This window comes from Cryptosporidium hominis, assembly GCF_000006425.1.
Source record: "Cryptosporidium hominis TU502 chromosome 8 CHRO018011, whole genome shotgun sequence".
In the NCBI taxonomy this organism is placed as follows: domain Eukaryota; phylum Apicomplexa; class Conoidasida; order Eucoccidiorida; family Cryptosporidiidae; genus Cryptosporidium; species Cryptosporidium hominis.
The window spans coordinates 1-24653 of record NW_667432.1 but is presented as its reverse complement, the minus strand read 5'-3'; the positions used below and the strand labels follow the sequence as shown (position 1 = coordinate 24653).

The following is a 24653-nucleotide window of genomic DNA, read 5'->3' as shown; positions in this document are numbered from 1 at the left end:
TAGGAATTATTGTCATTTCCTGTAGAGATGTTTTCATTTTCGTAATCAAATCCGTCGTTATTAGTTACAAGATTGCCAACAATATTAGGATTCTGGTTAGCGCTCATGGTGGAGTTGCTCTGATTCTTAAGTGCTGAAGTATCATAAGAACGATCAAATGGAGTTAAGTCATTTGAGAAATTTCTAGGCTGGTGAGATTGTAAGCCTTGGGAATTTTGAATCTGATTCTGTGTATAGGTCTGATTTTCTGATGTCTTATTGAGCAAAACATCTAAAACCCAATTAGTGGATGACTCAACAACTAAGGCATCCTGTGGATCAAAACTAAAAGATAATTGGGCTCCAGAATCATTAAAAGTAGAAAATGAGTCTTCATCAGTATAACCTGTAGAATAAGTTTCAAGCTTATTCGAAAACGGATCTTCGATTTCCAAACTCGAACTTGGAACATATATGCTCGCTCTCTCATCCTTCTTAACTCCGATAAAGTCCTCTGAATTATAGATATACTGCCCTCCACTGGGATCAGAAAGTTGTTGAAAACTTTGAGCTCCGGAAAGGGAAGAGTTAGGACTCTCATTCCATTTGCTTGATGCTACAATTCCTTCAGCCCTCCTTCTTAATGTAGACTCCGAGTTTGTCCCAACAAAATTAGTTTCATCAGGTTCAATTGAAATATTATTTCCTCTGGATGGATTCCCAAATGGGTAATCCCTAGAATTAATTGTTTGCATGATTTGTCTATTATAACCGTTGGGTTGGGTAATTGTTGTTCCTCCAGGATTTATCGAGACTTCCTGAATAAATTTGTCAGTTGAAGTATATATTGTAGGTTCATTGGAACCTTCAAGACTACGGATTACAGAAGTCATAATGTTGACAAGGCATATTTCAGCTTCATCACCAAAGATCTCATCAGGAGAGCTCGTATTTACGTAGGAGGAATTCTTTACGGGGGGAGTTTTGGGTCTGGCGCCAATAGAGAATCTACGAAAAGTGGCCACAAATTGGTGCCTTGAATTGCAAAAGAGAATGTAATCAGCAAGAACGAGGCCACTTCCTCCGTTTTCAGTCTCACTAGTAAGAGTTTCTTGAATTAGATTTCCACCGAATCCTGTAGTAAAGTCTTCCCCCCAGAAATTGGATTCATGATCTGCATACTTTTGTTGAGGACATAGGGTTGCACAAAAGTAGTAGTCTGATGTTAGAAAACCTCTCGCACATTTCAAGAACCTTGGGGATAAGATCATCTTATCTGATCCTGGACAATACTCGTACACTTTGATCCTACCTTTCAATTTACCAGAGCTTTTTGCTCTCTTAATGCACTTAATATTTGGACAAAAAACCCATGGTCGCGATAGCTTTGTCTCATTAATTACAAATAAAAATGGGCGTCCCTCATGGGCGTTTTGACTTGCACTGAAGTCTTGAAATTCCGTCTCTGTAGCTGTGGAAGAAGCATTTTATTACGGTTGGAGTAAGGCTTCCGGATCTTCTCATAGCAAGAGACCCTAGGGAGAATTCTCTGAGAATCCTTGATCCTTCTGCGGATTCTTTCACAATTTTCATAAACAAGGTCTTGATATTCACAGGAATCTCACAAATGAAATCTACGATATAAAAGTTTCGATCATTCCCAACGGTTCCTGGTCTCCTTCGCTTTCTTGCAAAGTGTTCATCTGCATTATCAATTTGACCTGCTCCAACTTGATACGTCGTGAAGTCATGGAGAGAGTTTGTAATAATAGTTGCATGGAATCCATTAATTCCAGGCAGTACTGGGGCACTCGGAGGTGTTGCCAAACCTGGAGGAGTGGCTAAAGTCGGAGGAGCAGGCAAACCAGTGACTCCTGATACCCTTCCTGCTGTTGGCATGCTTGGATGCACAAATCTTTCGTAGGTTTCATTGATTTTCTCAGTTTGATATTGAGAAGCATTCTCAGAATTGAGGTCTATTCCTCTTAGCGGGGCAATTTGAATCGTTTGATGGTTAGGGCCAAGGTGGGAAGGAGGGGTGGAACTTCCGTAAATTGGATAGTAATTACAATGATTTTCCGTGTAATTATTGGTATTTTGGCTATAAGATATGATCCCTCCTACACTATTTGCATTTTCTCGTATAGCCTCTGTACACGATTTAGCCCTAACCCCATCGTTTACGTAGCTACCAGTTTTTGGAGCATTATAATCAACATATTCAGCGAAAGCTGGCTGGTAGGAGTAATTTACCTCTCTATTAACATCTGAGACGCCATAAATATACGTTGAAGAGCCTTCTGAAGGCTCAATACAAGGTTGCACAGAGTTTGAATTACAATAATAATTGCTATAATGGTAATTAGTTGGTAGAGACTTGACCCCATTTCCAGTTTCAGAAAGAGTTCCAACCCCAATTCCAGCACCAAATCCGGTATTATTTCCTCTAACTCCACCATCCTCCGAAACTTCAATCACAGCAGAGTGGTTGGTGGATTCCTCAAGATTGTATAAACAAACATCTTTCTCTGTTACAGCCCTATAATCCGAATAAACCCTTTCTCTTCTAGTATTACTACCATAGAAATATTCTTGTTCAACTGCTCGAGGAACTGAAGGGGATTTAAGCTCCTCTCCAGTGTTATGAACCAAACCAGTTAGAGTAATATTTGGATCAATGGGACTGTTGGCATTGCTGTTATGATTACTAACTGTACCACCGTATATCCTGCAAGCTAAATCAGCTTCAGATATCTGTGCAGAAGCTTTATAATTCAAATATGTTGTACTTAGCCCAATTCCTGTTGGGGATTGGACTGAATGGAAACTGTAATTCTCTCCAGAAGACGATACTTCTGGGGTTTGAGAAACATATTCCGTTCTTGGGGTCACATATCCTGAACTTACGATTTCAAATTGCTTGTTTTGATCAATTCCTCCTTTTATACAAATATCCTGTTTATTATCAACATTTTCGTAGTTCCCTCTATATGAACAAGGATTCGAGCCAAATAGTCCAATTTGGCATCCTTTGTTAATTGTTCTCGAATCAGAATTTGCAGAACATCCTTGTTTTAAAATGTGAATTCCAGAATCTTGTCCTGTAGTGTTTTCAATATTCCATTGCTGATTTTCACTGTTTAATACTAGTTCATTGCCTAGATATTGTTTACTGGAGCTTCCAGTATCTGGAGTCTCACCCATTCTATTAAAGAAGCGTTAGTATTTTTCTTAGTTTCTTATTTATTTTTATATTTTGTTTTCTTTTAAACAAGCTGGTCAGTTATAACTTATCATTTCAAAAAGGTTAACAATTCTATTTAATTTACAAACAATTATTTATAATGATTTCAATCACCAGCTTTAAGAGTTTATGTAAGGTCAAAAAAACCAATTATTGTTATTATTTCATCTTAAAATTCTCAAAATTTTCATTAAATCCTTTATTTACGACGACATTTACTAATTTACTCCTTTTCACCCCCGTTTCCCTCTAACTGTTTTCCTACATGCTGAACCCTTCCCAATTTTAGCGGTACTAACTAGTAAGATACGGAATAATTAATAGAAATTTATAATTTTTTCCTAGGTTTTCTTCTCAAAAATAGAAATTATGATAGAATTAATTACATCAATTTCAATTCCAGCTCTGTTTCTCACTTATACTAAAATGTTATTTTCTTATTATTTTAGTCTTTAGACCTACTTTACGAAACTGCGCTTCTTTCCCCACAAAGGTATTAACTAAATTCTTGACTTAAAATTGCTGTAAATACTGGAAAAATTGGCAGCTTTTAAAACTTCATTGCAAATTATTCACTAATTTTATTCTTTCGCTGCCTTGTTGCTTTCCAGAATTTATTTTTATTTTTGTGGCTTCTAAATGAAAAGTCGTTGACTAAACGCGCATTGGCGCTGGCGCCATACTGGTTGTTCTATAATAAATAATATTACTAATAACAAGGATGACTCAGGAATATCAAAAGAGTAATCATGACTGTGATTTTGACGAGGGAGAGGCAAGTGGAGATGACGTAGATGAAGATGTTAGAGAAGTGGAGATGAATATTGATGAAATTGAAGATGAGGTTACAGATGATGAGGATGATGAGAGCAGTGAGGAAGGTAGTGAGGAGGATGAAGAAGTAGAAAAAAAGGTCCTTCCAGAGAGAGCTTCTAGAGGGAAAAGATACACTCAGCTTCTAGGTGAAGAGGAGGAAAAAGATGTTAAGTTTTGGGGCCATGATACATGGGAAGAAGAGGAGGAAGACAGTGGATGGTCTTCAGAGGATGAGAAGGTTGAGCTTGAGATGCTGGGAGGTGAGGACACAAGCACAGATTCTGAGAATGATAACCAATCTGATGATGGGATGGAAGAGGAAATGGAGGCTATGGCGGAAGATGATGATGATGACGTGATCGATGGTAAAAAGCCTAAAAAACCTAAACGAATGTTTAGCGGAAAGTATAAGGACCCATCATTATTTTTAAAGTCTGCTCAGAAGGAAATGCTTAAAAAGGCTAGGAAAAAAACAAGCGGGACAAAGAAGACTGGTATTGTGAAGAAGAGCCCAGCTGTGCTGGAACCTAGAACAATGTCAGTTAGAGCATCCACAACTCAAAAGAAACAAGATTTACAAGAATCCATTAAAAGGAGAGATGAGGAGGCCCAAGACAGGACAAACAGAAAAAGATTAAAGAAGAGTTCCACTTCTAAAGAACAGGCAAAAACAGTTATGACTCAGGAAGAAAGACTTGAAGCCTGCAAGGAAATTGAGAAAATGAATATAGAAAGCTTAAATCAATTGGAGGCATTTGAAGAGCATAAAAGATATTTGGACAACACTTCTGCTAGTATAAGAAAACAACTACAATCTGGTTCTCTTAACATTTATATATCTTGGTCATCTTACCGTCTTATGGAATCAGAAAAAAACAACTCTGATGAAATACTTAATAGTGATGAATATTGTAGGGAGATGATTATATATACTGATGGGAATATTCCTCAACATTTAGACCAAAAAAAGGATTCAAATACTAATTTGCATGTCAAAAGGGAAGATGGTAATTATCCACCAATATGTAGCGTTTATGGCGTTCCTGCCAAGTATTTAGATCCACTTACTAACAAGTATTATAGCAGTTTGGAAGCTTTTAAAATGATTAGGAAGAATTATCATGCTTCAAAATATAAAGAATTTCTTCCAGAGATTAGAGAGGTTCAGGATCTCATCTTGGAAACTAAGAAGCTCATTGGTGAGGAAACCCCAGATTACCAGTTGAATAACTCTTTTGTTAAAGCTGAATAGTTCTTTGTATTATACTTTCTTTTTTTTTCTTCTTTTTATAAGCATTATATTTATATTAACCTTGTATATTTGGTTTTTTGAGCTAAGTTGACGTATTTATTTTACAATCTATGCAAATTATATTTTTTTAATATTTTATATTTCTCAAAATTTTTATTTATTCAATCAACTAAAATTTTAAGATTCAAAGTGACCAAGTGAATTTTTATGTTTTTTATTGCGGGTACTGAGCTGCCTATAATAACAATATGATTTAAAGTTTTGAAAAATAAATTAAGAAAAAAAGCCTGGAAAAAATAGAATTTGGAGGTAAAACTCTCAAATAAATACAAGTTCAACATCCTAAGGTAGGAGAAAAGTTCCTCTACAAAGATGATGACTGATTTATCTCCAGATCAACAAATAGTAGAGGATGAAATAGTATTTGTTGATATTCCAGAACTATCTAGATTTGAAATTTTTGAGGGAATGAAGGTAATGATTGAAAATATAGTAAGTTGAACCAAATAAAAGTTAATTTTATCAATTAAATTTAGAACTTCCAGGAGAATGATGAAAAAATGGATTTTGAGTTGGTAATCCAGCCCCACGATAATCCTGAACAAGAATCTATGACGTTGAAGCTTCAGGGAAAAAACATGGAGACTGTGGGAACATGCTTATTTTTTGCTGATACTGAACCTACAAATAAAGATCCATCGGATGGAAAACCAAAAACAGGGATAAATGAGAATCATCTGCATAACGATTTAAATGATGATAAAGACGTAGAAATGAGCGATCAAAACAGAGCTAACAGCAGTTCAGAAATAAAGCCCCACTCAGAGACACAAAATAGAGAATCCGATATAGTTAATGATGGAAGCAAATCTAAGCTTGTATGTATAGGAAAGTGCAAAAAAGTAGTTCAAGCTTTTATTGAAGATTAGTTTTGATCGTATTGTAGGCCCAAGCAATTTACTCGGAAATTTGGGTCTTAAAGACCTAATAAAAGAATCTTTTGAGTAGTTTCCACTCAATTGTCGTTTAAAACCCTTAACTAATAATGCAGAAATGAATTTATTCCTTCTTATCAACTGCATTCTTTAAAGCATTCTTGAACTTCTGGAATGTAAGAACGCCTTTATCTATCCACTCATCAGATGATTTAGGAAATGGTGGGACAAAGTTCCTCCTCTCAGTATATTTAATAAAATCATTGGCAGATTTGACACCCCAACCCAATCCTGCTCCAAAACCCACTCCCAACGCAAACCTTCTTGATATTGGAGATTTTAATGCAATAGATCCAATAGTTCCAGAAATAATTGTACCAAATAGCGCATAAACACCAGTGCTAACCAGAAATCTCTTATATAACTCAGGACTTTGTACCTGGCAGTTGTTTACTCTCTTTGATGGATCATCTTTTGAATTCTGATCGTTTGTTGATGAACCATGACCTGGAAGTTTCGTAACCCCTAACATATCTATATTCTTTTCTTATTTCTTCTTTTTTTTATTTAAAGCTTTGCTACTTTCTTTTTTGAATTCAAAATCTTTAAATCATTATATTATGCCCCACACAGGCCCGGTCAAAGTTCCCGCCTTCTAGGAATATATTTAAGGCAAAAGGAAGCAAATAAAAATTAATTACTGGGAGCAATATATTGGTTTTCATTAGAAGAGAGGACGAGACAGTTTAAAAAACTTGGGAGCAATAAGTAGTTAAAGATACTTTATCGAGCTCACCATGTCTCAAAACCTTTCTCCTTCAGGAAGCATTCAGAGCAATGACAGCTCCGGATCACGGCTAGCAAGCTTTGAGAGGGTCAGAGTTATGGCAAACTACCTAGAATTATCCGCTTTTGAATATATTCAAAGATGCTCAGATGATTCAGGTTTTCAGCCTAGTGATTCAACAATGCCTTTGTTTTATATTTTGAGCTGTTGGAAGTTACTTTGGTGTCTTTCAATTAATGAGTTAATAGGTGAGAGTTTAAGAAACATGATTGAAGCAAGTTTTACGTTTAGAACTGATATTGGTGGCGGTGGGAATGGTTATAGAAAGCTATTGAGTATTCCAGAAATGTCAGAAGGTGAAGTTTCGAGATATGCTATGGCATATTCTCCAATCTTCAGAGTTGTTTTGGGGGTATTGAGATGGCTTAGATGGGAATCGAGAGTAAATCCATATAAACAGAACGATATTGTATTCAAAGAAACTTACTACATGGATTACCCAGAATCAAGGATTTTATGGAAAACTTTAAGAAATCAAAAACGATTTTATAGTCTAGATTGGGCATTTAATGTTGACAAGTCAGCAATTTCTCAATCAGATAGGGAAAGTGTCGAAGAGGTATTCAAAATAGCGTTTATGCTACTTAGAAAAGGCTGTAGAATGCAACTGGATGCATTTCTTAGGGAGAGAGCAAAGGCTCACTGGTTAATATGCCTTGTGGATGGAATGGATTCGTATCTGTATCCAGAGAAACAAAGTGACCACTATGTAGATCTTTCAGAGTTTATTGATGTTCTACCAAAAGTTGATGATATGTGGATTAATTATAATGAAGAGGATGATGCAATGGAATTGGACGGGGTTTTAACTGGGAAAGCAAATGAAGGACAACCTGTAAATTCTATGAGCTTAATAAATAGGGAATTAGCTTTAAATGATGCTTTGTTTAAGGTCTCTTTCGAATATATTGACCTGATGGAGAGAAGTTTAATATTTCCATCTTCTGAAGATTCCACAAATTCTAAAGAGGTTGAAATTGAAACTGAAGGTAATATAAATAGGCCACTGCTTTTCCATTTTCTGAGACAATTGATATCTGAAAATAGAAATCAAAATACAAAGTTGGAAAATAAACTAGGAGAATGGGAGCTTTCTTTCTATTCAATCTTATGTGGGGACTTTGACCAACTTTATTCAGTGGCAGGAGACAACTTTGACAAGTTGTTTGCACTTTTCCACACTGAGAAAATCAATATATTTAACGGCTGGGCAGACTTTCTGGAATCTAGAACTCAGTCAGGAAGAAATCATATTTTCCTCGGAAAGACATACCATGAGAAGAAGTTGGAAAACTCCTTATTTAAAAGGTTGCAACTATTAACACAGGATTTATATCCAGAACTTACAAGCTATTATTTACCAGAGGATTGTGAATCTATTTCTGAATATAACTTGATCAATAGTATTCAAACAAGGATTGATTTGGGAAATGTCTCAATACTAGATAAAGATAATGAGACAGACATTATTGGTTATAATAGCAGCTGCTTTTGCTACGACCAGGATACCAAAGGCGTAATCAATATGATGGAACTAGAGAAGCAGCTAATTGATTCTTTAATTGATTCTATTGCATGTTTAGATTTTGATGGAGGTAAATCATCGTTTGAAGGCCATTTTTTCCAAGTATATTTGGGAATTATTGTCTCTGCATTGAACATTAGAGAACATGCAGATGACCTTGTTCGAGCTCTTGAAAATTTTATGAATTATATTTCGACATTATCAAATGAGTCTTCAACTCTTGGGTCTCTTAAAGCGTTTATCTCTCAGATTACAATTGCCCATCTTGAAATTGAAAATTCTCAAAAGCATAATATCAAAAATTACTCAGTGAATATTTTTGACGAGTTCACTTTGGCTTCATTGCCTTCTATGGATTACTTCGATACTTTGGAGCCTTCCCAAGCTAGCATTCAATTAGAAATACTCTCTGATCCAATTTCTATGCATCCTTTACATAATCTTTCCAAGAACCAAAAAGATAGGTTTGTCTCACAATATTTGAATTATATTCTTGAGAGCAACAGTCAGTCCTTGGATGTATTTTTGATAATGCTAGAGTATTCATCTGAAGAATGTAAATTGGAATATATACTTAAAATACTTTCAACTCATCAAGCTAATTTAGAGATCCCAAGCTTTCAAAAATTGGTTTATAATCTAATTACTCAGTTTCCTACAGAAACTATGCAAGTTACTATGACCTTACAAGACCAACTATATGGGGAAATACATACTCTATTCAGTAGAGATGGAGGCAATTCTCCCGAACATATAGATTCCTTGATTTCATATTTGGAATTCGTTGTTTTACTTTTTGGAACTATTTTCCAGTTTCTGATAATTAGGCAAGACTATTCTCCTTCATCTGAACTAATCTTCAAGGTTCTGCAATATATAAATCACAGACACACAGGATTCAATGGAGGAGGTGTAGTAAGCCACAGTTCTAATTATTTGGGAGAATCACTCAAGTCTCTAGAGCAAAATCTACTATCTGAAAATCCTTGTAATCAAACAACAAGTGAAGTGGTTATTGGGTTATTCTTCCTGAGTCAGCTAAACCCTCTTTGTCTATTATTGTTTGCACTGGAAATTACAAAACTTTCTGGATCTCGCGATATTGACACCCTTGAATATCACCAATTTGTATTGTACGTTACACGATCTAATGCATGTATGTTCGAGTTTATTATTCCGTTAGTTTTAGAACCAATTATGATCAGACTAATTACTGTATTGGCGTCTAATACTGAGAATATTGGTCCAAATTACAGCAGATATAAAATTTCAAAGTTAAAAGAATCTCATGGAATTCTTCAAGCTTCAAATTGGGAGCAAAATCTAGCAAGTATATTCTCAATAGGGAACTTTATTCAAGTGCAAAATGTATTTATTCCATTTTCTCCAATTAGATTTCTAAGTTCACAGCTTACATTCTTTAAAGTACTAGGCTTAGTAAAAATTTATCATGAGTCTGTAGAGAGGCTTTGGGATTGTGTTAAACAATCAGAACAAGATGTTTTTAATAATGAAAACCTTCATCAATTTGGGTTAGGAGGCTCTATTAAGCATAGAGAACATTTGCAAAGCCCCGTCATATCTCCTGGAAGTAGCTTACTTTCATCACCTTTCAATAAGTTTGCATCTCCTGCATCCAATAATCGAAGAAGAAGCTCTCTTCAGCAATTAAACTTGGATAGACAAATTGATAGTGTAAACGAAAGTATATCTCAGGTAATTTCAAAGATAGAAGTTGTATTACAGAACTGGTTAGTTTTTGATCCAAGCCAGTACAATAATTCACCTTTAATAGAAAATTGTCGAGACAAAGAATCTCAAGAACAAGGTAAAACTGATATTTCTCAGCTTATAGGATTTCTTCCTGAGTACTGCTCGTTTGATAAAGACAACTTTGGATTAGACATCTTTTCCGTTCATCATTGTAATAACAAGGAACTTTTAAAAAGGTACAGATCCATTAATATCCAGAAGCTATTTGACCAGCTGATTCTCACAGTAGTTTTCCACCGTGATATTGAGATTCTTTCTACTAAGAAAAACCCTATTTTCCCTAGAAGATCAATAGACTCTAACAAAGGTCACTATTTATCTGAGCTCAAATCTGTATCTTTCTTAAATAATATCTTAGGAGCAATTGAACGTAGTGGCTGGATATTTATAGAGTGGGACTAGGCAGAGGAATATTTGAGAATTGATTTCTATATTTCAAGAGATTTATCACGTAGATTAATCCTATAACTAAACAATACTGATACTGCTTTTTGTAAAGTTATAAATTGTATAAAAATTAGTGAAATATAGCCTATCTACCTGACAGAAACAACATTAGAAGTAGTTTAGGAATAAAGTAGTCCTAATAAGCTAATTAATCACTTATTTTAAGAATCTTTTTGATCTTGGATTCAAATTTAAGTCTAAAGTATTTGAGTGAATTTAGCGGGGTCTCTTAATGCAAATTTAATGGAGTAAATTCAGACGGTAAATAAAAAAGTATGAAAAAATAAAATCTGAAGAGAATAATGCAATTTTAATAATATAAGGATACTTAGTGGTTGATAGATGTTGAAAAACCTCACGTTTAAACCTCCAACTCGTTCATTCATAGCCTGTTGCATTGAATTTCGAGAAAGACAGGAATTTTGTAGAACAAATATTATACCTTTACTATTAAAGAGGCACTCAATTTCTAAAAAATTAGCAATAATTAAATCCAAATCAGCGGAAGAAAATGCTGTATCTTCAAAGAAAGAACTTAAAATCTTGATCCGTGAGATTACCAATGCAATTAGAACTTCCCCACGTAAAAGAAGACCAAGTATAAGGGAATGGGTAGGAGAGGTTAAGGATCTCATAAGAGCTAGGGAAGTGGTGGCAAATGAAAGATTGAATGAACTTCAAAATAAGCTTTTGGATGCTAAAGTTGATTATTCAAATAACATTATCATGAACGAGTCAATGTTGGATAAAGTAGTGATAAGGATAAATTCTTTAGTACAAAGGCTTGATGGTTTAAACTTCCGTGAAGAATCTATATTAGATAAGGTAGATTACTTGGATTTAAAGAAAATGGAGGTTTTAACCCAGGTGAGTGATTATCTCAAAGAGTTGCTTGTATTATCAAACAAAATTGAGCAAGTTTCTGATTTAATGAAAAAATCAAAAAGCCTGAAAAGCTCGGAAATATATACTTTATTATCCAACTTAAAAGATTGTACATTAAAAATAAGCTTGATTGAAAATGGAAGAAATGTTAAATTAAACGTAAAGAATTCTATGTACAGTGAGATTTCAAGGATTTTGGATTACATTTTGGAGATTTTAATTAACCAGATTACTTTGTTTTTGAAAAATTATTGCGATTGGGGCCAGCTTGATAAAATAGTACAGCAAGTTCTTAGCAGAAAATCTTCACAATGTGTTTTGGACAGCCCTCCAGATCTTTTTAAACTAGAGAGAAACGAGAGAATTTCTCATTCTATTGGTATTTTGCTTGTATTAGCTTCTATTTGTATTGAATTAGGATTTGAATGTAGAGAGCTAAATGGTTCAGCGAGCATAGAATTGAGTAATGACTACAAGATTTCAAAGATTAATGTTTGCGAGGAAATAATTTCTAGGATCGGAACTGATATTGCAAATAAGGTCAAGCCTTTGTTTTTTTCGAGAAATAGTTCTCTTTCGAACATCGAAAAACCAGAATGGCTTCTTGAGACATATTTTTCATTATTCAAATCTCATTCTGAATATTTGAATAACCTTTGGAATGATTTAAATAAAAATTTTATGAAAATAAAAAATATTGAGGAAAATGATGCTATAAAAACATATACGAGTAAGCATATTCCATCTTATATAGATAAAAAAAAGTATATAGAAGAGATGAATAAAATTGTTTTAGTTGAACCAAAGAAAATTCTGAGCATTACTTTAATCTACAATCTTCAGAACGCACTAAGAATTTTCCTAAGAAGAGCCTTATATAAGGATGGAGTAGCCATAAGAGATAACAAGACAGACTGTATATTTGAGAAGTTGGTAGAACATTTATTATTGGTTTATAGACAATGGAAAGATATAGATGAAGAAACTTCAATGTTTATTCCATTCGACTTAATAACAAACTTAAATGTTAACAAGTTATTTTTAACAAAGAAAAGTTCAATAGATGGGTTATTTGACGAGGATAATAATATTCTACAGATGGAGGATCTTTCAAAAACTGCTGTCAGTTGGGCAAAATCTGCTTTCACATTGGTTATGGGAAATCCAGATTCTGAGTACCTTGAAATGTTTAATAAGCCTTCGACTTTCCCATCAGAGTGTGGAATATTAGATTGGTATTGCATCCTTAATCGTATATATATAGCAGGGCAGACTTTGGGATACCTATCAGAATCTTTGATTTCCAGTTATATAGATAAATTTAATATGAAAAGGTCAATACATGATTTATATTCATCTATTTGTTCCCACTGTGGTTCTTCTGATCAGAATATAATTTTGAAGTGGTTTTCAGAAACTGTGGTTTATATTTCAAATGACTCTTTATCAAGAAATGGCCAGACTTTGATAATGCCTATTAAGTCTTCATCTACCGGTAATCAGGGAATTAGTAATCTTATTTTAGTTTTGGGTTACTCAATAGAGACAGTTGAACTTTTGAATGCATTTTCAGGAAAGGTTATGCTGCTTGTGGATTCTTGTAAGTCTTTCGAGAAGAGTCAATATTATTTGGATAATGACGAAGGTGGTAAATATAGGATCAAAGATATAATTTTAGCTAAATTCCATGAAATTAAGATTGAATTGGATTATTACCCACCAAAGGTTTTCACAGAAACCTTTTCTGTCCCTATTGTTGAACAAAGCATTGTTAAAGAGTTTATTAACTATGTTAGAAAAGAATGGAATAAAATTGGACATAAGGTAGGCCCTATGATTCCAATGGCTTCAATATTATTAGAGTCTGTTGATATTGTTTACTTTACTATAGTCAATTTAGGCCAAGATATTAATGCTAATAGTTCACTCATATCCGAGTCTAAATTATATAATGACTTCCAAGAATTAAAACTAAATCTCAAAGAAGAGAAAAAAGAGAAAATGGGATATATTTCTACTATGTATGACGGACCAATGGTAATGCTTAAAGAACTAAAAGAAGAAATGATTAATGACATAAAATTAGAACTTACAGAAGTAATAATCAAGCCTTTAATTTATAGCGAGATAGTAATACCCTCACTAGAAGACTTATTGAACTCGAATTCATTTTCAGGTAACGCTAGACTTCTTTTTGATGATAATCTTGCAAAAAAAGTCAATGAACTTAAATACACATTTGTAATTTTCAGTCTATTTCTTTCAAATTCGAATCTTACTGAAATATCAAAGGCATTATCTGTCTGATTAATAAAAAATGATCAAAAAAAAGTAAAAACTTGGTTTTAGTTAGACAATTACCGACTTAGAGTTTATAAGATTATTTAATCAAAATATTTTGTTAGAAAATGTCTTATTTTAGTAAAACTAATCTAGACCATTAGTTTATTATATTATAATATTACTTGAAAGGAGTTAATCTAGATGAAATGAGTATTTCAGCACTACTTTCTCAATAACCCGATAAAAATCGCACTCAAACACAATATAAGAATCAAAACAGCCATAATGAGTAAAAAGAATGCAAGGAGTTTTTCAATTGTTAGTCCTTTGTGATCAAAGACCTTAATATATAAAAGAGAAGGTATAATAAAGGCAGTGGTGTTGCTGCATATTGTACCAACGAGTTCGTAAGCAAGGCCAAGATTTGTAAAGTAAATGGCACAAGATGTTGTTAAAACAAGAATAAAAACTGTAATAAGGTTCAAAGCTCTTTTCTCTGCTTTAGGTTCCATTTCAGTTACACCACTATAAAGTAAAATTGATAAAGATCTTCTACATGGATGGCATTGAATGGGGAAAGAAAATACCATAGATACTGCAATGAAGAATTTTGCAATAAAAATGTCCAAAGTATTAGTTTTAAATAATTCCAATACATTTGCTTTGTTGATTAGATTACCGAAAAGTAGATATCCAGAAATTCCAATGATAGAATACACAACAACACCTGTTCCAATGGAAATGATAATAATCTTAGAAAGTCTATTCAAGGTTCTGTTGTGAAGTTCATTTGATACTGTGAATATATTTTGTTGGCAAGTAAATGCAAAAATGAGTATAGGAAAAGTCTCAAGTGTTCTACGAAGTGAAAGTGTACTGAAGTAATCTAAGTTCCCTGTTAAAAAGGCAGGTTGTTCTTCAAGCCCAGGCAAATACGTTGTTCTTACACTATACATAAGTCTGAAGAATACAACAGCAACTACATATAATATGCAAATAACACTGAGCCAGTTGGTATATTTCATGGATTTTAGTTTATGAGGAAAAGATGCTGGAGCAATAAAAAAAACAACTGATGTTAATAGAACAATGGCTCTCAGAACCTTTGGATCAATCCCAAAAGAATTATTATAGAAGAATAACGAGTATACTAAATCTCCAACAACCATAAGATATGAAGTAGATACTCCTAAAGATTTGATAACAATTGCACTATCAACAATCAACTTTAACCCGGGCATATGATTAGCAGTAACTGAATAAAAGCTGACATCATCGCCATATTCCATTGCTATTGAGGATAGGAGATAGAGTGAAAGAGATGATAAAAATGCACAAAAGATTGTAAGTAATATTCCTTGTAATAAACCATTAGCTGCATACGCCAAAGGTATAGCTAGAGTACCAATTCCAAGCATAGTATTAACCATTGCTGAAACTGCCTCACTTAAAGAAGATCCTTGAATTGCACCACCAAGTCCTGGAAGCGTTTCTGGCTCATCTTCAAAAAGACCATAAATAGCCAAAGACTGTGTTCGATTCATGGTTTTATAACTTGAAATTGAACTTCTTGAAAGATTACGACATCCATTGCCTCTAATCTCCAAAAGAGGCTTGCTCATATTTGAATTCATTTTCTTATAGAAAATTTGCAAATTAAACTAATGGTCTTTAAAAATTAATTAATAAACAGAATTAAACTTTGTTAATTCTAAGTTAAACTTTAAAATAATTGTTTATAAAGTAAAAATTCAGTTCTAAATTTGTGATTTTCAATTTCAGTAAATATGAAATTACTCTTATATTAACAGTTATTTTCACACCAAACTTTGTATTTACAGTTTTTGAATTTTTTCAGTGGCTGGAATGCATTCCCGCCCAAATAAGTACCAATTAATCCAGATAATGTCAGTGGTGGCGCCAACTAATAAAATGCAAAAAAGTTGAGCATGTAAGACGTGAAATAAATAAGAATTATAATTAAATAAATAAGCTCATTTTTGCAATCAATCAAACAAATTACATTTATATTTTCTTAGTCAAATTTGCTGGTACAAAATTTGCATGATTGAAGTTCTCATTTCAAAGTTATCAGGATGATAGGGCAGCAAATGAATATTCGTAGCAAGTATTTTGGGCTTGCAACAATATTTATTGTCAGCATATTAAGATACTCATTGTGTGAGCTAACTGTTTTTTCAATTGGGGATTGGGGTGAAAAGACGGACTGCCTTGTGAATGTAACAACAAAAATAGGCAGTTTAGAATCTGCGATGAACCCTAAGTTTATTATTTCGGTGGGAGATAACTTTTATCAGAGGGGGGTGAAATCTGTGGAGGATGCTGCGTGGACAGAAATATTGGAAGAACCTTTTGGAAAATTAAGCAAGCATTTAAAAGTTCATTCTTGCTTAGGAGACCACGATTGGAGAGGAAGTACTACAGCTCAAATTGATAGGACAAATTACGCTAATAATACTCGTTGGTATCTTCCAGGATACTGGTGGTATGAAAAAGTAACTTTTACATCAGAAGTTAGTTTGCCATCTCTTTTTGAGAAATCAGGCTTAGGGGAAATTTCAGCGAATAATAGTTTTCATTTTAATTCTTCCAAAACTGAAAATTCCACTAGTTGCGAAATTGATTGCTTGGGTGAAATAGTTGATAACTTAAATACGATGGTTAGTAGAAACAACTCCTGGAATGAGGATCTTAGTTATAAAACCTCCATTTCTGAATATTACTCTGAAAAGCAGGTTAATTCCACTGCTGTGTTTATATACATCGATAGTTGGACTTTAACGCAAGATCCTTTCAAGAAGACTTCTATTTCTTATAAACACTCACAACTAGAGTTTATTGAACAAACATTAAAGGCTGCAGTTTTTGAAAACGTTGATTGGATTATCCTCGTTACTCACTATTCAATTTACTCTAGTGGTCTTCATGGACCTCATGCAAGACTTGCAAGTATCCTTCTCCCACTTATTAAGAAATATAGAGTAGATTTTATTATTTCTGGTCATGACCATCATTCTGAAATTCTTGTGCCAGAAGATTTTAATTCCTATTTCCAGATTGTTGGAGCTTCTAGTAAACCTAGAACAAGCTTTGGAGCAACTGACGAAAATTCTATTTTTAAATCCAATACTTGCTCTTTTGCTTCATTCACATTCTCCAAAGATATTGCTGTATCAAGAATTTTCTCTATTAATTCGTCCTTATTCAGCTATTTCAAAAGGTCAAATAAATTTGAGAGATCTAAACTTAAGATAGAAGATACTCAATATCCACATTTTGTTTCCTCACTCAGGGTGAAACCACTTATTAATGTTTCTGGTTGGACTTTGTCCCTTTCATTATTCTCATAGATTTTAACATATAAGTTATTACTTGATGTTTTAACATTGTTTCAAAGATTAACATTTGTTCACATCTTGAATTCGACCTAATAACATTTTTAATCCTTGAAATCTAGAGTAAACTTGTTGAGAGAAATTCTTCAAAATTAATCGCTATATTTGCATTCAAAACTTTTTATAGGTTAACTACACACTATAGATTTCCTTAATTTCAAAAAAACTATAGGCTGAGGTTTAAAGTACGTTAATTAAAGAAGAGTGCATTCAAAATTTCAATATAGTAAAATCGTTTAGAAATAAAATTAATTAGATCATTACAGAAATGCCTGCCAAATTTATACATAAAAACTCTGAAAAAAAGATATCTAAAAATTTTCCCCTCATTTTTTGGAGAAAAGCTAGTAAATACTTTTGGCGCTATCATAACGAACAAGTCTACTTGAAAATTCGAATTTAATGGTAAGAACACAGATCCTTTTTTTCGGCTTATTTCCGCATCTTTTTTTAATATGTCCTTTAAAAAATTTATTTCCGCAACCATTTTTATCAGTTTCTTACTGATTTTTCAGGGTATTCTATTTGATAATGGAGATTCTCCATCCATTAAGCAACTAAAATATTCCTTTATTACACTTCCTAGAACATATAGTCTTCAACAAGGGTCTAGGAAGGAGAGTTGCTGCTCCGGATTTTGGGGTAGGCTTAGAAGTTTCTTTGGGTCTTGCTTTGGTTCTTGCTCCAAGTCGGAAGAAGAAGAAGAAGTAGAGTCTCTTGAGGGAAGGTATTCACAATTTCAAAGTACAGCTTCTGGATTTACTTTACATGCTGTAGATTTGACCCTTACTTGTGAAAAAGAAGGAGACCGAACTACTACTAAAACTCAAAATGATTTGAGAAAATTATTTGATAGTTACGGAAGGTTTATCTGTACAGAAAAAGACCTGAGACCGGCTTGTAAAGAATTATTTAAAAGAATTAAGCATCAGACGAAAAAATTAAATAAAAAGGGAATGGGTTGCCAATTATTTTTTTCTAACGGCGTATTTTTGATAGATTAATTGTAAAACTATTAAATAGAATCAAGAATGTGTGAGTTTGTATATTTGGAGTTTCATTGAAAGCATTAATGTAATACTATTGTAACTGGATGTATTTTTGAACTACAATGTGGTGATGACGTTGCAGTTTAGCTGTTATTTAAGTTTTGTGTGGTTTATTTTAACAATGGGTACTCAGCAATATTTTCTTTATTGACAAAAGTCTGTTTGAGGTTGATTTCGTTAGTGATTGTATGAGGAAGTGTAATCAATTCACTATTATATCAAGTGAAGTTTATTTTATTCAATTTTCTTATTTTCAATGATTTACAATCCCGATATTTATGAATATGGTTGCTCTGTGTTGGATTTTAAGTGTTTGACTGCCTATTAATTATTTATATTAAAAAAATATTTGTAAGCTACACACGGGAGATTTGGTGTGTATTAAATTATATTTTAATCACACACAAATATGAGTTTTCTAGTTTTAGGACCAGCTAACAGTTTTTTTTTATTGTCACATTTTAATATTAGTCAATTTTGGTATTTTTATTTTCATTTTTTTTTTTTTTTCAGATTGCGTAAAATAGTAATATGAAACATATAAAATTAATACTTTATTTTTTATTTATTGACTTAATGCTTTTTTTATTACATTCTGGTGACTTTTTTGCTTCTTGCGAGTCTCCGAATGAACAAGAAGTAGTTGCCAGTACTAGTACATCGTCAGTCGTAAGTTCGGTGGGAGCTGATCTGGTAGATCTTGCTGTTTATTCGTCTTCTGGTGAGAAAGTTAAAAAGGATAATTTAGAGAAAGAACTTTATGAATTCTTTCAATTAACTGAAGAAGAACAGGTAGTGGAACTATCGAGATCTTCAACTAGCGAAAGCAATAGTGATGATGAAGATGAAGTAGAGGGTAGTTCATTTTCAAGAGGTAGAAGTGCCAAAAGGATGAGATATACGCCTATCTATGGCTCTCCTGGAGAGGGAACTAGTAGTGGCTCAAGACGTCTTAATCCTTATGATGAAATGCCAACACGTTTTGCTGAAGCCTACGATACTTTTTTAAAAGAAAACACTATGAAACTAATAATATTAGAGTTTGAAAGGGCGTTATTTTCTTCTTCAAACTTATATTTCACGTCCATCTGGAGAGATAGAAATTCTTTTCAAGGAAAGATGATATTCTTACTAGGCTTAATAGAATTTTGGGAAAATAGAGGTCATAGTAAAAATTTGGCTATAAAAAACATTATGATAAAATACTATTCAGTTACTAAATTGGAAAATAGGTTTACTATTTTGAGAGATTATGCTGGTTTTAAAAGCTCGACTTATTTTACAATGAATAATTTTTATAGAAATATTAACGAGATAAAGTGTAGCGATCTTAAAAGAAGTCTTGCTGTGATAATTCTTCTATTTGAGTTCGATAGTAAACTATTATCATCGGCATTCTTGTTTTATCTTCTAGTTTGCTCAATTGAAGAGTTAAAAGAGTTGGAATTTAAGCAAAGTTTAGAATTAATAAAAACAAATCAAGATCAAATTTTATCAAAGATTTTGACACTTGGTAAAAAGTATGTTAGGAAATTTCTCAAAGCAATGAAAGAAAATATTCCTTCAATGTCAAATATTAAGATTAAAAGTTACAAGTTTCCAATTAAGTTTCCATTAGCTATGTATAAAATCAACATTGAAAATTTCGGATTAAGGTTTTGCTTATCTTTATTAGAGCTTTCATTGATAAGTAGCCTCTCGTTTTCTATTTTTAATTTGATATTCTTTTTTGGATCAAGATTAAAATCTGCAGCTGAAGTTTTCTTAGCATTTGATATTGTTAAAATTCTCAGGACTACAATATCAGAGCTATCAGATATCGTTTCAGCAATATTATTTGATGAACGAATAATACTTCATATATCTAGAGGGATTATGGCTCTACATAATATTGATATTTCAAATCTGAGAAGCAGATTTGCTGAGTGCATTCAGGTAAAAAATAAGTATCATGAATTAAGGGGCTTAGTTATGGTTACAGATTACCAAAGAAAAGCACTACTAAAGAAAAAATCAAAAAGAAGAAGAAGAATTTAATTGTAAATATTGCCGTCTTTTTCAAGAGAATAATTTTTTTTAACTTTTTTTTTTCGTAAAAGCTAAATAATTTAAGTATACGCAGAATATTAATGACTTGGATAATATTTGAGAAATAATTATAAGTCAATGAGGTTTAACTCATTTATTTATTTTTACATTTTTACTTATAACGCTGACGTTAAATAATTAATTTTTTATATCCATTGTTTTCTTTTAAAATAGAGACAATAAAATTTATTTTTTTAGTAAAATTTTTTTATTTACGCTTTTGTTCATCTTCAATTCACTTTTTTTATTAACTAAAGAGTCATTTGTAACTTTGGCGCTAGCATGTGCAGTGTGTAATGTGTTAGAAATGCTTAAAAGCAATAAAAGAATGGCCAGAACAAGCAAATTAATTAAAAATGAATATAAAGATTAAGATAACTTTTTATTTGCTTTTACTTATTATTTTTGGTCTCATTGTCCAAATTCAGGCTGCAGATGGTGGTGAAGGTTCAGATTTTGAGAAAAATCTACAAAAAAAAGTTACATTAACCCAAGAACAAACAAAAGAAGCTTTAAACAAATTGTTATTATTTAAAAATGAGCTTGAACTTAAATGTGTTACTTCTAAATTTTTATTGATCTTTTACAAATATATATTACTTCTTCTTAGATTTATCTCAATTTTTGATTTAAGAGAAGTTAAAGAAAATCTATTCAAATTTTTGGGCTTATCAGAATTGTTGGTATTAGAATTAAAGACATTTCAATTTTGTTCTTTAATTAAATTAGATAGACTCAATGAGATTCTTGATTTTGTTTTTTCTAATGCAAATTTAAACTTGTTAAAAGAATTTGAAGGAAAGTCGGAACAGGGTTTTCAGCCAACATTGAAATTTCTCATATCAAACTTACAACAAGTCATCGCTGTATTGAATTTATTGATTTATCACTTAATGAATATTTATGTTGAAATAGATGATCCAGTGTTTGTATTTTTAATTTCTTTTATTTCTGACTATCATAATACCGTATTAAATTATTTAAAAAGTTTTGCAATCGAGTTAAGTAAATTGAAGCTGGACGAAATTAAAGAAATGGCCAAGAAAATGGATTTGAAAAGCCCGTTATTTACATTAGAATTTCCTGATCCTGAGCAAGAAACTAAGGAAAGGAAATTACTGGAAGAAACAAGAAAGAGAAAATTACAAGTAATTAAAAGACTTACCGAGTCTGGTGCAAAATCAAACGAGGAAATTGTTACTAAGTCAAAATTTGACATACCAAACAGTGAATCACTTCAAATAGAATATATCTGTTTATTGAGTCTTTTAACACTTTCTTTTGCGATGACTAATTGCTCATTTTTCGATGATAAATATAAAGAAGTAATTAAACAAACTGAAGAAGTGACTAAAAAGCTAATGAAATTAATACTTAACAGAGGTACCGAGTTAGATTTAACTACAGAGAAAGCTCTTTCTATTAAATTACAGGCTTATTCTCAACTTAATATGGATGGTTTAAGGAAGGCTAATGCTATGTTTAGGTCTTTTTCATCACATGCTTATGAAGATAGTTTAATTAATGATTTTGAAAAAATGTTACGTATTCTTTCGTCAACTATTAAAACTCTTGAAAAAAAAATGAAGAGGTGGGAAAGAGACACGCATGTATCTAGCTTAACTGCTTTATTGAGGGATTTCTTAAGAGTTGGGTTAGGAAATTTAGAACTTTTTGTTTCTCCTTTGAGAAACGGAGAAGTACGATTTAATTTAAAATATCTTTCAGATGACGATGAAGAGCAAGATAAAGGAACAGGAAGTAGGAAAAGTCACAAAAAACATAAAGCAAAGAGGGAAAATAAGTCACAAAGTGAAACTGTTTCTGAAAGAGAGAAGAAAATAAGTAAAAGGGATGCATGGTTAAGGCATCTGCAAAGTAGGGAAAGTACAATGGAAACTCTGAGAGTTATCAGCCCTACAAGCTCAATGGAGGTAGAAACAACTAAGAGTGAAGATAAGCCCACGGGAACAAAATCTAGTAGGAAAGAAGAAAAGATTAAAAGACTATTACAAGAAGAAGAAAAGTCTTTAAAAAGGGAAGAAGTAAAGAAAATGATTAAAGAGCAAAAGTCCAGTAATGTTTCTTCAAAAAGGAGAAAACAGGGGGAGAGAAAAACTAAAAATGATAATAGAAGAGAAAGAGAAGAAAGAGAAAGAGTAGAGGAGAGAGAAAAGGAAAGGGAAAGAGAGAGAGAAAGACAGAAGAGGATTGAACATAGTAATCACATGTATTCATTATTAAATTCTGTAGGATCTATTGAAGGAATGTTTGAAGAAGCTGAAAAAAATCGATATGGTTTGGGAGCCATGATTTCTTTTGTGCTTGAAATAATAACAAATGATGATCAAAGCGGTAAAAATGTAGATAGTCTTACAGAAGAAATATCATCACTATCAGTTTCAACAGAAGATGATACAGGTGGTGCAACATCACAGAGTAGATTGGGTAGTAGTAGAAGAAGGGCATACGAAGTTCCAGATTCAGGGCCAAGGAGACCAACGAGCGATTTTTTTGCATCAAGAGTGGGGGCTCCATCAAGAAGGAGAGAATCTAGCCCTTCAGGACGCGACGGAAGCCGAAGGTTAAGACAAGATAGTATTGATTCACCAACTCGAGGTAATCAAGGACTATTAACTTTTGATGGGTTTACAACACCTGATCCTTTAACTATACAGAATAAAGACAGCCCTGATTTAAAGTCCAAGTTTTTAAAGTTCTTCTCATCTGATGGCGAAAATAATTCAGTAGATGGTTTAAAGAGTGAATTTTTGGTAAAATATTGTACTTTTAGTGATCCAAGTTTTTCGCATATTACAGGAAATTCGTCAACAGAAGAAATTAATGATGCATTAGAATCTTGTGGTATGGAGATTCAAAGGCTTCATTCAGGTGTTGCACCAACATTAAGGGGAAGGTTACTTTTTGAATTAAAGTTAATTGAGAAGGAATTAATTGCAGCTTTTGTTAGAATGCTTTTACTTTTACAAGAAAGGAGCAAAGAGAGCTAATACAGTATTGAAGTCTAATAAAGAAATGAATGTGTTTTTTTAATAGCGATAGTTATAAAAGCCAAAGCATTTAAACTAAATTTTTTAAATAATATGGTCGTTAATTTAAAAAATGAACTTTAACTAGAATAAAAGTTTTCATCCGAACAAAATTTCAGTAATTTAAGTTATACTGGGTACATTTCGAAAAATATTTCAAATATTACATTTCACATTGATAAAAAAAACTATTCTATTTTATCCTTAATTCAGATTATTTTGTCGGATAATAATTTTAAACTTAACTTAATTAAGCTTGGGTATATTCATATTTCGTAAAACTTTTTTGTAATTATGTGTCCATTTTAATTTAAATTTTTTTTTCCTCGAGTTTTTCAAATTGGTCTTTATATGCAATATTTAAATATTACATGTATTTTACTGCGTTCATTAAGTAATTGAATTATATTTCTAATACAAAACTGAATTTTTTATTAATAAAATAAATATATTAAACAAGAAATAAAAAATAGAAATGCAGAAAATTAAAATTTACTTATTACAAATATAAAGTGGTTTCTTATTAATATTTAGATCATTATTGAAAAAATAAAGATTGTTAAGCTGGAGAAATTTTAATTTCAACAGGTTCTATTTAATTTTTGGAATTTTTTTTTTAACTTCTCAGTAAAGATTTGTTATTTTAATGTGTAGGGGTAAAGCTGAATCAAACTTTAAAAACAAATAAACTATAGATGCATTTGTTGGTTTTCAGTATTTATTTAATGAATAAGTGTAGTGAAAACTGAAGATGAAGTATTAGTAAATTATTCAGAATTAAATAAAAATAAGTATTTTTAAATTTAAAAGCCTTGTTTTTAAATATTTGTATTTGTAATATTTGTTTGAGTTATTTTAAAGTTTTAGGAATAGAAATAAATATGAGAAATATCTCAAGCTAATAATCTTAATAATTTGGATTATTCATATTAGAAGTTCATAAAAAAGTAAAAAGAATAAAATAAAATTTATGTATGAAACTAAAATCAATTCAAAGATTAAATGAACAGCAATAGAAGAAAAAAAAAGCTTAATCACAATAATATGAGTAAAAGATAGGAAGA

At 32.1% G+C, this 24653-nt stretch overlaps 11 protein-coding genes across 11 annotated transcripts; 8 read left to right on the top strand and 3 right to left on the bottom strand.

The window, feature by feature from the left end:
- Positions 1–1401: 1401 nt before the first annotated feature.
- On the bottom strand, positions 1402–3183 carry Chro.80024 (hypothetical protein). Its single annotated transcript, XM_662846.1, has 1 exon — positions 1402–3183. One exon carries the CDS (start codon positions 3181–3183, stop codon positions 1402–1404), a length of 1782 nt encoding a protein of 593 aa, XP_667938.1.
- Positions 3184–3944: 761 nt separating this feature from the next.
- Chro.80023 (hypothetical protein) lies at positions 3945–5291 on the top strand. Its single annotated transcript, XM_662845.1, has 1 exon — positions 3945–5291. One exon carries the CDS (start codon positions 3945–3947, stop codon positions 5289–5291), a length of 1347 nt encoding a protein of 448 aa, XP_667937.1.
- A 560-nt stretch (positions 5292–5851) lies between these two features.
- On the top strand, positions 5852–6220 carry Chro.80022 (hypothetical protein). The annotated part of the gene is made up of 1 exon (XM_662844.1): positions 5852–6220. One exon carries the CDS (start codon positions 5852–5854, stop codon positions 6218–6220), a length of 369 nt encoding a protein of 122 aa, XP_667936.1.
- Positions 6221–6350: 130 nt separating this feature from the next.
- Positions 6351–6758, bottom strand: Chro.80020 (hypothetical protein). Its single annotated transcript, XM_662843.1, has 1 exon — positions 6351–6758. One exon carries the CDS (start codon positions 6756–6758, stop codon positions 6351–6353), a length of 408 nt encoding a protein of 135 aa, XP_667935.1.
- A 265-nt stretch (positions 6759–7023) lies between these two features.
- Positions 7024–10773, top strand: Chro.80019 (hypothetical protein). The annotated part of the gene is made up of 1 exon (XM_662842.1): positions 7024–10773. One exon carries the CDS (start codon positions 7024–7026, stop codon positions 10771–10773), a length of 3750 nt encoding a protein of 1249 aa, XP_667934.1.
- A 387-nt stretch (positions 10774–11160) lies between these two features.
- On the top strand, positions 11161–14010 carry Chro.80018 (hypothetical protein). Its single annotated transcript, XM_662841.1, has 1 exon — positions 11161–14010. One exon carries the CDS (start codon positions 11161–11163, stop codon positions 14008–14010), a length of 2850 nt encoding a protein of 949 aa, XP_667933.1.
- Positions 14011–14207: 197 nt separating this feature from the next.
- Positions 14208–15620, bottom strand: Chro.80017 (hypothetical protein). The annotated part of the gene is made up of 1 exon (XM_662840.1): positions 14208–15620. One exon carries the CDS (start codon positions 15618–15620, stop codon positions 14208–14210), a length of 1413 nt encoding a protein of 470 aa, XP_667932.1.
- A 462-nt stretch (positions 15621–16082) lies between these two features.
- Chro.80016 (acid phosphatase) lies at positions 16083–17357 on the top strand. Its single annotated transcript, XM_662839.1, has 1 exon — positions 16083–17357. The coding sequence occupies one exon, from the start codon at positions 16083–16085 to the stop codon at positions 17355–17357; it is 1275 nt and encodes a 424-aa protein (XP_667931.1).
- A 500-nt stretch (positions 17358–17857) lies between these two features.
- On the top strand, positions 17858–18406 carry Chro.80015 (hypothetical protein). Its single annotated transcript, XM_662838.1, has 1 exon — positions 17858–18406. The coding sequence occupies one exon, from the start codon at positions 17858–17860 to the stop codon at positions 18404–18406; it is 549 nt and encodes a 182-aa protein (XP_667930.1).
- Positions 18407–18982: 576 nt separating this feature from the next.
- Chro.80014 (hypothetical protein) lies at positions 18983–20488 on the top strand. The annotated part of the gene is made up of 1 exon (XM_662837.1): positions 18983–20488. One exon carries the CDS (start codon positions 18983–18985, stop codon positions 20486–20488), a length of 1506 nt encoding a protein of 501 aa, XP_667929.1.
- Positions 20489–20895: 407 nt separating this feature from the next.
- Chro.80013 (hypothetical protein) lies at positions 20896–23550 on the top strand. Its single annotated transcript, XM_662836.1, has 1 exon — positions 20896–23550. The coding sequence occupies one exon, from the start codon at positions 20896–20898 to the stop codon at positions 23548–23550; it is 2655 nt and encodes an 884-aa protein (XP_667928.1).
- Positions 23551–24653: the final 1103 nt, after the last annotated feature.